At 36.3% G+C, this 15,505-nt stretch overlaps 1 protein-coding gene across 8 annotated transcripts in view; it reads right to left on the minus strand.

Moving 5' to 3' along the window:
• NME7 (NME/NM23 family member 7) overlaps positions 1–15,505 on the minus strand; it is a 269,129-nt gene that overhangs the window by 203,883 nt on the left and 49,741 nt on the right. For all 8 annotated transcript variants that reach the window (XR_012032960.1, XR_012032963.1, XR_012032961.1 and 5 more), the window contains exons 2-3: positions 8,990–9,097; positions 8,071–8,237 (exon numbers count right to left, since the gene is read on the minus strand). Coding sequence is in view for 2 of the 8 variants with exons in the window: in XM_072830516.1 (XP_072686617.1) it covers positions 8,071–8,237; positions 8,990–9,097 (275 nt within the window). In the remaining 6 variants the exon portion in view is untranslated. The remainder of the gene's footprint in view (positions 1–8,070; positions 8,238–8,989; positions 9,098–15,505) is intronic.

Here is a 15,505-nt window from a genome sequence, read left to right on the forward strand (position 1 = left end):
ATCATGCGATGTGTATTTTCTAGACACAATTCAGCTAAAGTTCAATACAAAAAGGGAATAAAAAAACTTCATATGTTTAGAAATTAATAAACATATTTCTAAATAACTACTGAATTAAAGACAACTCATGAAAATTAGGAAATATTTCAAAGCAAAATTTTCAAATTTCACATTAAAAAAGTAGAATGTGGTTTTAAGCAGTATTTAGAGGGAAGTTTATACTCTTATTTGCATATATTTAAAATACTGAAAATCAATAGAACATATAATACTCAAACCAGTAACAGCAGAAAAGAGGAACAAAGAAAACTTGAAAGCAACTATCAACTTCAAATTGTATACAAAGCAAAAGTATCATTAAGGAAAGAAGGTGGAGTGCCTGGGTGGCTCTCCGCGGTTGAGCATCTGCCTTTGGTTCGGGTCATGATCCTGGGGTCCTAGGATCAAGTCCTGCATCGGGCTCCCTGCAGAGAGCCTGCTTCTCCCTCTGCCTATGTCTCTGCCTCTCTCTCTCCTTCTGCCTTCTCTCCTAGAGAAGGGGAAGGGAGGGAGGGAGGGAGGGAGGGAGAAAGGGAGGAAGGGAGGAAGAAAGAAAGAAAGAAGAAAAGAAAGAAAAGAAAGGAAAGGGAAGGGAAGGGAAGGGAAGGGAAGGGAAGGGAAGGGAAGGGAAGGGAAGGGAAGGGAAGGGAAGGGAAGGGAAGGGAAGGGAGAAAGAAAGAAAGAAAGAAAGAAAGAAAGAAAGAAAGAAAGAAAGAAAGAAAGAAAGAAAGAAAGAAAGAAAGAAAGAAAGAAAGAAAGAAAGAAAGAAAGAAAGAAAGAAAGAAAGAAAGAAAGAAAGAAAGAAAGAAAGAAAGAAAGAGAGTGAGAGGGAGGGAGGGAGGGAGGGAGGGAGGGAGGGAGGGAGGAAGGAAGGAAGGAAGGAAGGAAGGAAGGAAGGAAGGAAGGAAGGAAGGAAGATGGATGAAAGGGGCACCTGGGTTAGCTCAGTCAGTGAAGCATCTGCCTTCAGCTCAGGTGATGATCTCAGGGTTCCACAGGGAGCTCCCTGCTCAGTGGGGAGTCTGCTTCTCCCTCTCCTTCTGCCCCTCTTTCCCCCTCCCCACTTGTGTTCTCTGCTATCTCTCAAATAAATATTTTTTTAAAAAAAGAAAGAAGGTGAAATAAAAAAAAAAACATACTTTAAAAAAAGGGATGGTTTACTACCAAGAAATGAAGGATAAATTCCAGAAGAAAAATGATTTCAAAAAGACAGTTTGATATTCAAGAATTGGTAACAAATGTGTAGGTAAATCCAAGCATACATCACTGGTACAAAAAAAAAAAAAAAAAAAAGACTACTATGCAGGCAAAAACCAAATGCCCAAAAAACAATGAAACTATATAAATTGGAAGAAGGAAGATTAGAGCTAAAGTGTTTTAAAACTCTTTTAAGACTACAAAACGGTCAAGATATTACAAAATCCTGTGAAATGTAAGTTAAATACGTATGAAAAAGCTACACAGCTAACCACTAAAGAAATAGTATAGAATTATGTAAACTCAAAACCAATAGAGAATACAGTAGTTAGAACAGCCATCCAAAAATGTTCATGTCCTAATCCGTAGAACCTATGAACATATTACCTTACATGGCAAAGAGACTTTGCAGATTTTATTAAAATTATAGGCCTTGAGATATGGAAATTACTCTGGATCATTCCTGTGGGCCCAGTCTACTCACATAAGTCCTTAAAATCAGAGACTCTTTCCTGGCTACAGAGAACCAGAGAGATGTCAGTGTGAGGTCTCAGCCTACCATGGCTAGCTTTAAGAGGAAAGAGACCACAGCCAGGGAATGTGGCTGACCTCCAGAGTCTCCCATAGAGCCCCTACAAAGGAATGCAACCTTCCCAACACCTAGATCTTAGCCTAATGAGACCTGTGTTAAACCTCTGATCTACAGCACTATAAGATAATAAGTTTCTATTGTTTAAGCAACTGTAATTTGTTATGGCTTCGACAGAAAGCTATAGAGGGAAAAAAAAACTGAACAGAGGAAAAACACCTCAACTAATAAAAAAGAAAAGCAAGAAGAAAGAAAAAATAGGAAAGCACAAAAGTAAAAATATGTACAAAAATACCAAAAACATAACATACGTAAATGTACTTGCACTAATCTTACTGATGAAAGTAAGGAGGTTTTCGACTGAATTTTTCTTTAAAAAAATGCTATATACCTACCCACATAACATAACATGACTGCAAGAAAAAAGGTGGCAAAAAAGACATTAATTAACCCAACAATTTATCAACTATTCCAAGATACCCAAGGCTGGAGGAAGCCTTGGAAAGATAGCCAAGGCTGGGGCTGAAAAGAAAATTCAACTCTAATCTATTAACTAAGAGCCCTCTGACTGAGAATTATAAATAAGAAGGCAAAATTTGACTTCATTTTAACAGAAAAAGAAATCTTAACTTCCCCCTGGGAATTTAATAATGAGAAGGCAATTTTCATGGCATTATTTGGGGTACAGTTATGCTGTTGTTGCAGCTATCATATAATCAATAGTAAGTAGTAAGTCATCTTAACCAATGAGACCATAGTTATGTGAAGATGAGCAGATTAGGGGGTGAATTTTTAGCAAGGCCTTGGTAATTGAACTATATTATTTAATGCAATTCAGTGCCTTTTAGCAGTCAAAACTCAGCTATTCACTAGAATGATGTGTAAAATAATGGGAATTTGTACCAAGGGAGTAGTTTTCCAAGGTGAGAGCAGACTTGAACTGATATTCTGCTGGTCCTCTCCTCTGAGAAGTAGCCTTGGTCTGCTCAAAACTGTTAGGCCAACTGGCTTTAAGGAATAAAACTCCATGAAGGGGAATATGTGTGTGTATCCTTGCTCCTCATAAGTAATAAGTGACTTCTACTCCATTCCCAAGAGATGCTCCCTCTCTCCACTCTCTTCAGTTGCTCTACCCTATCTTCATCTCCATGATGTAGGCTAATTTAAGGGTTTCTGATCATATGTGGCCCTGCCCCTTTTCTCTCAGACCTGCAGGCCCTCAGGCAGGACATAATCTACAGTTGTCTTCCAGCTTCCACATGGTTAGCACAATCACCTATAGAGAAGCTTCTTTCTGGCGCTTTGTCTCTGATGCTCCATGGGCTGTGAGGCAGGCACAGACCCTGGGCATCTCTGAAGGTTTGCTCTGCAGACCCATCTCTCCCTCAGCCAGGCCCCGTGGTCAGGACTGGAGAAGGAGTAAGTTCAGGGATGGATGGGAGAAGTAGGAAGATGAAGAAAACCTCAACTACTTTCAGATGTCGGTCATCATGGACAGCCTAGATAAAACCTATACTTTATTTTGATCTTCATCTGGCTCCAATGTCAGAGCTCCATCTGTTAATGCTCTGGAGACTAATCGATCTCAAGAGATCACAAGAAATTTGTACTATGTGTATTCACATTTAAACAAAAGAACCATAAAGTAGCAATTCATTACTATCTAAAATCGTATCAACTATACTTCAATTAAAATTAATTGAATTAAAATCAATTATGCTGATACACTGACAACTAACAACCTTTATCTATTTGATGGGAGGAACTTTAAAAAGGGAATGATTTTAAATTAGCTAAAAGAGTAAATTGTATGTTAAATGCTCTTACCACAAAAAAAGTCAAATTATAAGATAATAAAGGGAGCAGGAGAAAACTTTTGGAGGTGATAGACAGACCTATATTCCTTCATTGTGATAATGGCTTGGTGGGTATATATCTATCTCCAAAGACATTAGGTTGTATACATTAAATAGCTACAGCTTTTTAATGTCAATTATATCTCAAAAAAAGAGATTTAAAGAAAGAAGCAGATAGAAATGTGAATCAAATGTCATATGTCTATAGTCTAAGGGAACTGGAAAGCCAAGGCTGGAGCCCCTGGGTGGCTCAGTGGTTGAGCATCTGCCTTTGGCTCAGGTCATGATCCCCGGGTCCTGAGATCGAGTTCTGCATCAGGTTCCCTGCAGGGAGTCTGCTTCTCTAGTCTATGAGAGACTAGACTTCTCTAGTCTATGAGAGTCTATGTCTCTGACTCTTTCTGTGTTTCTCATGAATAAATAAATAAAATCTTTTTTTAAAAAGCAAGCAAACAAGCCAGCCAGCCAGCCAGCCAGCCAGCCTGCCGAGGCTGGTTTGAGAGCTGAATTGAATTATACTGAATTATCTGCATAGCTGCCTCAAAATTAGCTGATGGGCACGAAAGAGATCAATTTTACGTTTCCCTCCTACTATTTCTTTTTGGTGTAAAGAAAGGAGTTGAGTATGAGGAATATAACAGGGATATAATGAGCACATAAATTATCCTTGATACCATACACACTGAGAAGGAGGATGAGTTATAATTATTACATAAAGGTTATTTCTACAGGATCATGATAGACATACATGTATTTCCTCATAGGCTTGCTTACTTTTTTGGTCATTTAAATGAAACAGTACATTTTTTTAAACTCTTGAATTCTGAAGAAGTTTATTTAAATCAGCCAAATGTTTGCTGGATTTACTAGCCCACATGCAGTTAAGGAAGACTCACAAGAGAAAATGGTGAAAAAACAAACAAGAGAAAATGGTGGAACAGTTTAAGTCAATAAAAATATAACACTGCATATGTTTTCATTAATTATACTTATAAAACTCAAATATTTAAAATCTGTCTTCACATCCTTCAGTTCCTCCTCTTTTGAAATCAGTCCCATTCAATAGTATTTACCAACATATTGATTAGAAGCTTAATAGAAAGAGAATGACTTTGAGTCAAATGAAACAAGGTTTACTGGTTCCCTTGACTTTCTAGCTCTGTGACGGTGGCCAAGTTACTTAACTGTTCTATAACATAGAATTAATGATATTCACTTTAGACAAATAAAATTAATATATTGGGGTGCCTGGATGAATCAGTCAGTTAAGCATTCGACTCCTGATTTCGGCTTAGATTGTGATCTCAGGGTCATGAGGTTGGGCTCCACACTCAGCAAGGAGTCTGCTTGAGAGTCTCTCTGCCTCTGCTTCAACTCGTCTCCCCCTCCCTCCTCACTGCTTGCTTATTCACACACACTCTCTCTCTCAAAATAAAAAAATAAATAGAATTAATATACATACAAATTATAATTGCTACAGGCATTATTGTCTTATTTTGATTGGGTCATACTATCAACTTTGTCTCCCTAATTCATTTACTTTTTCTAGTTTAAATGAAAACTTAAAGTAGTCTTGAACTGAGACTCATAAAAGTGCCTATCACACGCTTGGCATACAGCATGAGCTCAAAAAAATCAAAGCTATAAAGATTGATTACTTGCAAGTAAAGGAATTATGGTAGATGTTTCCTTAATCCTATAAACTTTCACCAGCTCTCATAACAATGAGACTTCTATTTATCTAACATTCAAATTTGTTTTTCCCATTTCAGAGTTATTCTAGGAATGGCCTTTTTTTTTTTTAAGATTTTATTTTATTTATTCATGAGAGGCACAGAGAGAGAGAGAGCAGAGACACAGGCAGAGGGAGAAGCAGGTTCCATGCAGGGAGCCCAACATGGGACTCAATCCAGGGTCTCCAGGATCACACTCTGGGCTGAAGGCGGCACTAAACCACTGGGCCACTGGGGCTGCCCTGGCCTTTTTTTTTTTTTAATGAGGCATTCACCACCCCTCTGATCCATCAGAGAGGTGTACTAATATCCACAATGAGCACCAAACCACCTTGAGAATTATAAAGGGCTTGTGAAAGGGCCACAAGGGGCTTGAAAGAAGTCACAGAAAGAAGATTACTATTGGAGTTACACAGATGTTATATAATCAGCTAGTTATTCTGGTGGTAGATCTCAAAAGATAGTTAAACAGATTTTTTTTTCCTATCAAATTAAATGGTATATGGAGCTTTTTATATAGATAGGCTTACCTTCCACTGTGTTCCCTACTTTTAATTTTACAATAATTACTCCACAATGTAAAAAATCTCCTAAAACAATACAATATGTATGGCAAAGAAACTGAAGCCAACAAAGATGACAAAAGAACTGAAATTTCAATTTAAATGCAGTCATTCTAGCCTCAAAAGGTTGCAAACTCATAAATGTAGAGATTGAAAATTAAAAAGCCACCTTAGTAATACTGAAAATTGACATTCAGAAGAAAAACATTAGTAAAAAGCAATTGTTTTCAGTATAGCCTGATTTTCAGCAGCATCTCCAACATTTTTGGTCTCTCTTCTAAATCAGAACTGAGGAAAAGTCAGGATGACAAATGCAGCTCTGACAAACAATATAGAGAGAAGACTAAGGAGATACCTCTGAAAGGCACCATGCTGCAGTTTCTCAGCATCATAGGGGAGTCCACATGCACATACAGCAGAAGGGAAGAGAGGAGCTGGGGAGGCCAGCCAAAGCTCCTCCTCCATACTATTTTCAATGAAGTAAACTCATTCATTCATTCAACAAGTCTTTGTGGGGCATTCTTTGTGAATAATTTACTGTTTGGGGCATCACAATGATGGTCTTTAGAGAAACAGTTGTGAACAAGACAGACAAGTTTCTATGTCTCACAATTATGTTACTTTTTTGTTGTTTTTGTAACACTCTTCACTTGATCAGTCACTATCAGATATATATTACATCTGTGTATAAAGCTCAAGAATAGACAACATTCATTACAATCTATACAAAAATATTTTTTATATAAAAATATCTTTGTCATCTAGATCAAAGCTCATCATTTGTAAACAGGGAGGAAAGGTTTTTAAAAGGCAAGACTAGATATTAAGTTTTAAATTGTTACTCATCGATTCACTCAGGTAACACAGGTAAGGTCCTTGTAACGTGTAAGGAGATGTGCCAGGTGCCAGAAGACATGCTAACGAATTGAGGCCAAAAGAATGCAAGCATTTTCCAGGTCCTCTCATTCTCCTATGATTAAATCCTCCCATTCTTAATTCACACTGAACTGTGGGCTTCATCCTGCCTTTCCTCTTGCCCATCAGCAAGCTACTTAACATCTCCTCCAACCCTCAATCCTCCCACCTGCAAAGTGGAGCTAATTATAATAGCTCCTTTTTTATTAGGTTGTCACAGGACTCAAATAACCCATACAGATAATTTTAACATTATGCCTGATAGAATGATAGCTAGCCATCACTGAGTGCTTACCATTATTACTATTACTCTACTTCTATTTATCTCGCATATTTCTTCCTCTTCATACTTACTGTTACCATCCTAATTCAGGCTATTTTACTAAATCAAAGTTAAAAAAAAATTTTAACCACCAAACCAGTCAAGCAGAACAATGGGCTCTTCCCACAACATGACATACAACTTTCTGCCTTTGAACCTCTGCTTACACTTATCCCTCTGACCAGCATTTCCTATTCTTGATCTAAGTGGGCAAAATCCAATTCATCTTTCAGGATCCAGCTCAAATACCTTCAGAGCCTTCCTTGCTCTTCCACAAGAAATTACTTTTTTTCTGTTTCCACTGAGATTATGGACTATTTTTCCCCCATAAGCCAGGTTTATCCAATACACCAATACTTCTTATATTCAAACATTCTCAGTTCCCAGTTAAATGCACGTATGAAGAAAGATGCAGGCTTTGGGGCACCTGGGTGGCTCAGTGGTTGAGTATCTGCCTTTGGCTCAGGTTGTGATCCCAAAGTCCTGGGATCAAGTCCCGCATCAGGCTCCTGTGGGGATCCTACTTCTCCCTCTGCCTGTGTCTCTGCCTTTATCTGTGTGTTTCTAATAGATAAATAAGTAAAATCTTAAAAAAAAAAAAAAAAAGATGTGGGTATATAAATTTTTTTCCTTCAGAAAAATAATCATTGCTGAAGACTATGGCATCACTTTGTTATCTGAGTGAATAGCAACTACTGAATCTACTCTTCAAAATCCTAAAAATGTTTTAACACTGAACTGGGTCACTGACTTAGAAAAGTATCTATGCTGTAAAAACACAAGATAGAAACAAGAAATTAGAATTTTGTACCTAGACATATATAACATTTTAAGGATGAAGAAAAGATTTTCTTACTTTTCTTTCCTACTGCCCAGTTGGCGAGCGGTATATTGATCCCCATAATCAATTAGCACCAGTTGTCGAGAAAAGACATTCACTTTGTTGCCTATAAATAAATCTTCCAAGTGAAGATCATCATATTTAGTTCGCTTTAAAAAGGTGCGGTGATTCTTTACATCATGCTAGAACCAAAAACAATAGCACAATAAGACAAATAATTGTCAATAGAGAATGTTAATCTTAGTATAAATTAGAAATGATTCTTAATTTTGCTTTATTAAACATAGCTTACATTGTTTTGTTTTTGCTACAAATACAAATCATAATTTCTTTTATAACCTCCGTATTTCCTAGTTGAATCCAGTAATAACATAAAAACTTATTACAAATTTAATACTTTAAAAATGAATAGAAAATCTGTTTATTGCTAAATTATTTCAGCAAATTAGTGCTTGTGAAATCCCAGAAAAATTCCAAATTTCTGCTTTCTTGCTTACACAAAATCCCAATACCAAAGAGAGCTACCTGCAAAGTGTTTGCTAATAAAGAGACACAAAGAAATAAGTGGGACTCTCTTAACCTGATCTTCTTCAATTAGACTTGTAGAGATAACAGCTTTCAATAATGGTGACATATTTAGGACCATGATCATCTTTATCTATAACCAGTTATTGACTATTGCTTAATCTAAACATGAATAATCTCACTTCAGTTTTTCAATCGAGAAATATTAATTACTACTTGACATGAAAAATAAAGGTACAACGTTATCTTCCTGTATTGTAATTATAATACCAAAAAAAGAATTCCTATTAAAAAAAAAGAAAAAATACATTTTTTTTTCAAAAGCAGCTATATAGAAGGCAATCCTATTCCTCTCCCTATCCCACCTTTACTCCCTTTGCTAACTTTTAAGGAAAAAAAGGTTATTTACCATTTCAACAGATCCATCCCCTGGGTAAAATAAAAGCTCGTAACGTCGAAAAAGTGAAGCATTTGGATCATACCACTCTGCAATGAAAACGAACCTTTCACCATGATTCTGCAAAGAAAGAAGAATTTTAACATTAACATTTAAAATATAAGCACTCTAGTATAAATCATATAAGTTGAAAGCAAGACCTAACCAAATATTTCTAACAAATAAATCTGTTGCTACTTATTATTCTTTCAACAATACATTACTTATCAACATACCCTCAGAAATATTTTCTTCTCATTTCTCATTAAATATCCTTAGATATCTCAGAGATGACTTATGAACTGCTTAATACTTCACAACATCCAATCACCCGGAGTAAATCAACAGTTTTTAGAACATGGCTGCCTGATTTGTCTACTACAATAATTCAGCCTTCTGAAAGCAAATTTACATACATACAGACAATAAACTGTATGAGAAAAGAATTCTGAAAAGCTAGTCCTCAATTCTATGAAGTTTTAACTTTCCTAAATTTAAGAATCCAGCAGTATTAGAATACTGTCATCATTAAAGTTGATATAAATATTATAGTAAACATCCTTTCTCTCCTTAGTAATTTCACATGATAGTATCTTTTTATAGAAATTGTAGGAGAATGTTAGTCTAAGTCCACCAAGAAGCAGACACCATGACAGGATTAAACTTGCAAGAATTCTATTCCTATAGAAGAAAAGGGGGAGGGATCCAGACAGTAAGACAAATCTGACCCGAAGGAAGGAGAGAAAGGAGCCTTCATCCTGGATTGCTGCACAATCTAAGGAAGGTTCAGCAAGACCAGCAGGCAGCTCTAGAGCCAGCGAGCCCTCAAGAGTTCCCTGACTTCCAGGAACCAGACTGCTTTAGCCTCCCCCTGCTCCTTTCAGGCACTGGCTAGGAGCAGTCATTGGGAAGCTTGCCTTAAGTGCAAAAGCAGCAGAGGATTTCAGAACACAATAGCTGGAGACCTTGGTTATTGAAGCTCCCTCTACCTGGAGGTCTGTGAGGTGCATTCCTTATGCCTATCACCCAGGATAAAATGAAAAAAATAAGTCAGAATGGCCATCTTTCCTTGATTATTCAGCAGGACTTCTAATCATATATGTTGTCAAAAATATCTTAGCCCCTAAGGTCCTTCATTACAATGAGCAAATGACATGTAGAACAAACATATAAGGAAGAAAGGAATTTAGGAATTTTGTTGCTAATTCTAAATTTAGCACCCGATTCTCTAGTTAGGGTATATGGATAGGTTCCTTTTATGTCAATAATTCACTTATAAATTCTAATGGTAGGATTTGTATGCCTAGTTATCTTTATTATTATACTCATAAACTGTACTGTGGATAGTTTCAACATACTATTTTATTTTTCTCACAGTCATCCAAAAGGACACATTTAAATAATGCTTATTATTCAAGAGAAAATTAAGGTGAAATAAGAGACATACTATGACATTTGTGAAGGCTTTTCTTCACACATTTTTTTTCACATTCTTACAAATACAGTTTTTGAAGGTCTAGGCTTCACCATGCATTCTAGTATTATAGCCTGTTTTTAATAAAAAATTGAAATATTAGTAGCTTATCAAATTTTTTGCTATCTATATTAAAATATTCATTCAAAGACAGCATTGAAATATTTCCTTCACTAAAATAAATAAAAGTATAAAATGGAGGAAAGGTTGATACATCTAATTGAAGGTAAAAGAGTTTGATAGTGAAGCAAATGAAAAACCAATGAAATTTGGCACTTCCATTTATCCAGGTAACCTAACCATGAGACTAACTAATCATGCTCCTTAACTCTGAGGCAGTTAGTAGAATTCACACAATACACAACCCAGAAAAGAAAATAAATGGAGGAACCACAGTTTCTGATTGACCAAGTAACTTAGAGCAAACTAAGGCAAGAATAATTAAAAAATTGGGATATGAAAAAACAGTCTGAGACTGTAGCCCAACATTCTTTGTGCTGCCTTTAGCTGAGTACACGTGTTGAGTCTTAAGTCAACCTGGACAAGAGACTGAAGAGCTTAAGAAGCTGGCAGGGAAAAACTGCCAAGAGGCAGAGAAGCTAGTAGAGCTTGTGACAATGTCACAAGGATATGGAGACAAAAACTGGACCAAGGGGCTGCCAAAGCAGCCAAGGTTTGTGAGATAAAGATCCTGGAGAGAAGGACATTATAGAGAAGTGAGCTCAAACCTGTGCTTGTTCTGTGGAGCCTCACAGCATGTGGAGAAAAAAATGAGCATCCAAACCCAGTAAAGAGGAGATCTCTGATACATGCTCTAACCTTTTTGTTGTGATTCCTGGAGCATTACACTCTAGAAACATGGATACACAAAAGGGTAAGCTGACCCTTATAAAGTTTACAAGTTTTGTGTTCACTCAACACTTAGTCTTTGACCATACTGAGATGCTATTTTCCCATTCCAGCTCCCAGCATCTCCAGAAACTCAACTTCAGTAATAGACTACCCAATAAACCAAGAAAGACAACCAAGAGAAAAAAAGACAATAGAAAGAGATTCGTGAATAGCCTGCTTATTATTTGAAAAAGGCCTGAAAATAAAGGCATAAAAAATATATCAAGGTGAAGAATTTCACCAGAGAGCCAGTTCTATTTTTTTAAGTGAAGTGTAAATTCAAGAACTAAAATTAACTGTAACATAGCATCCTCTAGCAAAAAAAAAAAAAAAAAAAAAAAAAAAAACCTCCAAAAGGTAAAGGTGAAATAAAGACATTTCCAGATAAGCAAAAAAAGAGCAAATTTATTACAGGGTACCTGCATTAAAAGAAATGCTAAAGGCAGTTCCAAAGAAAAAAGGAAAATGACAACAGATAGTTCAAGGAGTTAAAGGAAGGCTGAAAAACAGTGGATATATGGGTTAAATCTAAACAAATAATATGCATGCAAAATAATAATAATGTCTTGTGGGATATAAAATACATAGAATTTGGATGCATGTCAAAAATATATAAAGGGTACAAAAGTTTGACCGTATTCTTCAAATTATGTGAAGCAAAGAAAATATCTCCTACATCAGTTGCTCAACCTGTTCTCAAATTCCAATGAATATTAGTGAACAAGAATCTCTCTTAAAATAGTAGATAAACAAAGCAAGGATGTTCTGTTCAGCTTTTCACCCTCTATTCTGTTAGAACGAATCTTCTCCCTCTCCTACTCTGCAGACAATGGGAAAACATTTCTCAGAATGTTTAATAAATCGGTAACATTCAAACTTTAAGAAATGAATGACAACCATTAATCATGACAATAACAACAATAATTTTTAGAATACCGACTAAGTAGCAAGCTCTTGACATGATCTCATTTCATTCTCACAACAGACAGTGTAGGTAGTATCCCTATTTCATGGACAAGGATAATAAAATTTGGAAAATTTGAACACGTCCAAGGCTACATAGCAAAGAAATAAATCAGAACTGCAACCTCAGTCCTTCAGACTCTGAGGTACATGCTTTGTCCCATTAAATAGCACTGCCTATAGAAAAACGGCACAAAAGTCACTATTAAAGATAAAAGTATCTATAAAAGTATCTGTTCAATGGGTCTAATCCAATGATGAAATGATGAATGGAGTCATTTAACTACTTCTCCATGTAAAACTAAATAATTCTAGACAGGGTCAAGGTTTGTGGCCTTTAACAATCAACTAGGAAAAGGGAAATGGATTCTTACAAAATGCAATAAGAGAATCTCTCACTCCCTGTGATATCAAATACATTTAACAAATATTGCTTTTCAATTTACATCCCAATTCCACAATCCTAAAAAAAAAAAAAAAAAATCAAGTCAATGAGGTGTATCCTTCTAAGATACCATCAGTGTGTGAAATACCAAAACAAATAAAGCAGATGTTATCTAGGAAAATACAGAAATTATATTGTGTTGCCCATAAATTGTTGCTTTAAAATCATTTTTCACTGTGAGCACTAGTTATTCTAACACACTCATGAGCTCTAAAGAAAAGTAATAAAAGCAATTCCTTTTTTATGGTAAAGGAGCGGGGGGGAATTCAACAGATACCAAAGGTTACATTTTATTGGGAAAGAAATAAGAGTTGTGCTATCTTTAAAAATTCCCTCAGAACAATCACCTAATGAGATATTGAAGGGAGAGTTTATAACACTACATGGCACTCAAATAAATCTCTGACAAATAGGCATCACACACAAAAAGAGAAACTATGTCCACAAGATTTCAAAATGCCTAAGCTCTTCAATCAGACCTCTTAGATTCTAACCTAGAGTTTAACAACAGCATCTACATATAAAGAAGAAAAATCCTTCATATTCTCTTGAAAAATTAATCCATTCCTTCATTTATAACGGATTTACCTCAACAAGACTGTTTAAAACTATATAAAAATAGTAACAGAATTTCTATTTATGATGAGGAAACTAACTCTAAAACGAGGAAACTAACTCTAAAACAAGTACTGTTTCTTCTATGAGAAAAGGCCAACTATACCAAGTACAAATTGTATTCAAATGTGATTTAAATTTAACTTTCTGATTCATCTTTGCAGTAGAAACTTTTGGTCACTTCCTAGAGTCAAAGATGTCCAGAGATATAGTGGTGGTACTTCTGGTCTTGACATCAAGAGTGGTGCTTAAAATGTCCCATTCAGGCTAGCCTTCCACCTCACCACCAGATATATATATACACACCCACATCCATACACCTCCTAAAACAAAATCATCATTGAAATTACAAAAAAAAAAATTTACTTTTCAGCTAAATTGAGCAAAGTCTAGCAAAGAATATGGTTCATTAAATTAATGTGATTCATTAAAATACTGTCAAAACTGAAAACCATTTTGTTTGAACCCTTCATTTTATGGATGGAAAAACTGAGGCCTGGTATATATATATGATTTCCATAAAGTGAGGAAGCTACACTTGCTGTGACCCAGCTATCTCCACAATACCATACTTCCAGGGCCAATCCAAGAGGAGGAAGCTAACACTGAAGCAGCACAAAACAACATCTCCATTTTCTGGCCACAGATCTGACGAGAATGTCACTGACATGGTCACAGGGACAGTGAAGTTCTTAGCTTCCATTCAGACACAGGCTTATGTACAGTATTCCAAAGATCACATAAAGAGGGGCACCTGGGTGGCTCAATGGTTGAGTGTCTGCCTTTGGCTCAGGTTGTGATCCCTGGGTCCTGGGATCGAGTCCTGCAGGGAACCTGCTTTTCCTTCTGTCTTTGTCTCTGCCTCTCTCTGTGTCTCTCATGAAAAAATAAAATCTTAAAAAAAAAAAAATCACACAAAGAGACTTTCTTAAAGTAGCCAAATCATTTTCCTTCTGAACATTTTAAATATAATTTATACATAATAAAAGGATCCTTCACATTCAAGCATACTTTGTTCAATTTTTTTAACTAATCACTAATGCACCATCTACTTCTTTTTTTTTTTTTTGCCATGTACTTTTTTTAATATTGCAAGCAGATATCTACATGATGAGGTTCAGGGCACACTACCCTTAAAATTTGGCACCTATGTATACTGAATATTTTAAGCTGAAGGAGTTTGAGAAAACAGCAGAAGCAGGAAGGTCACTTTGACCTTCTCCCAAGCCTCTTCTCTGAAACAGGTTATAAACCCCTCATGTGGGAGGTACCTTCCCAGAAGAATGAAGCATCCTTATCTCTTAGGACATAGGAACGAGGGGGGGCGGGGGAGTCCCAACAACCAGGTCTTGCTACCTGTCCTCCAGTTCACCACATTTGGCTCGTACTTGTCAGGCTGTCCCATTCCTCCGTGACTGTCCACTCTTCATTAAGCCTAGCTAAAAATACTCAGGTCTGTTTCTTAAGGTCCGTATTTCTTTCCTAAGGCTCCCATGTCACATAAAATTTAAATAAACCCAAACAAAAAGTGGTTCTGTTCCTACTGCAAAAGATCAGTGCTAAAACAACTTAATGAGCATGTTCGTTGCTAAGGAACTTGAGTGATGATGACCCAAATCTTTAATATTCAATTTAAAATCCTACTATAGGTAAGAAATAATTTTCCAGGACACTCAAGAATATGTCAGAAGTAGCTGCTGCTGGGGAGTACGCAGTATGTTGGAGTTGGGAGGAGCTGGAAAGGCTACTTTTTTTTTTTTTTAAAGATTTTATTTATTTATTCATGAGAGATACAGCGAGAAAGAGGCAGAGACACAGGCAGAGGGAGAAGCAGGCTCCATGCAGAAAGCCCGACTAGGACTCGATCCCAGGTCTCCAGGATCATGCCCTGGGTTGAAGGCGGCGCTAAACTGCTAAGCCACCGGGGCTGCCCGAGGCTACTCTTCAATTTACACTTTTCTTAACTATTTTACCCTGTTTGATGCTTGTATTTTTTGTTATTGTTTAATGACAAGAGGGGCAAAATTGTTTTCGAATTTTTAGTTTTCTTTATAGTTTAATTTTAAAATACACTGAAAAACAAGCTGTTTTGTTTTGTTTT

This window comes from Canis lupus, chromosome 6 (assembly GCF_048164855.1).
Source record: "Canis lupus baileyi chromosome 6, mCanLup2.hap1, whole genome shotgun sequence".
Taxonomy (NCBI): domain Eukaryota; kingdom Metazoa; phylum Chordata; class Mammalia; order Carnivora; family Canidae; genus Canis; species Canis lupus.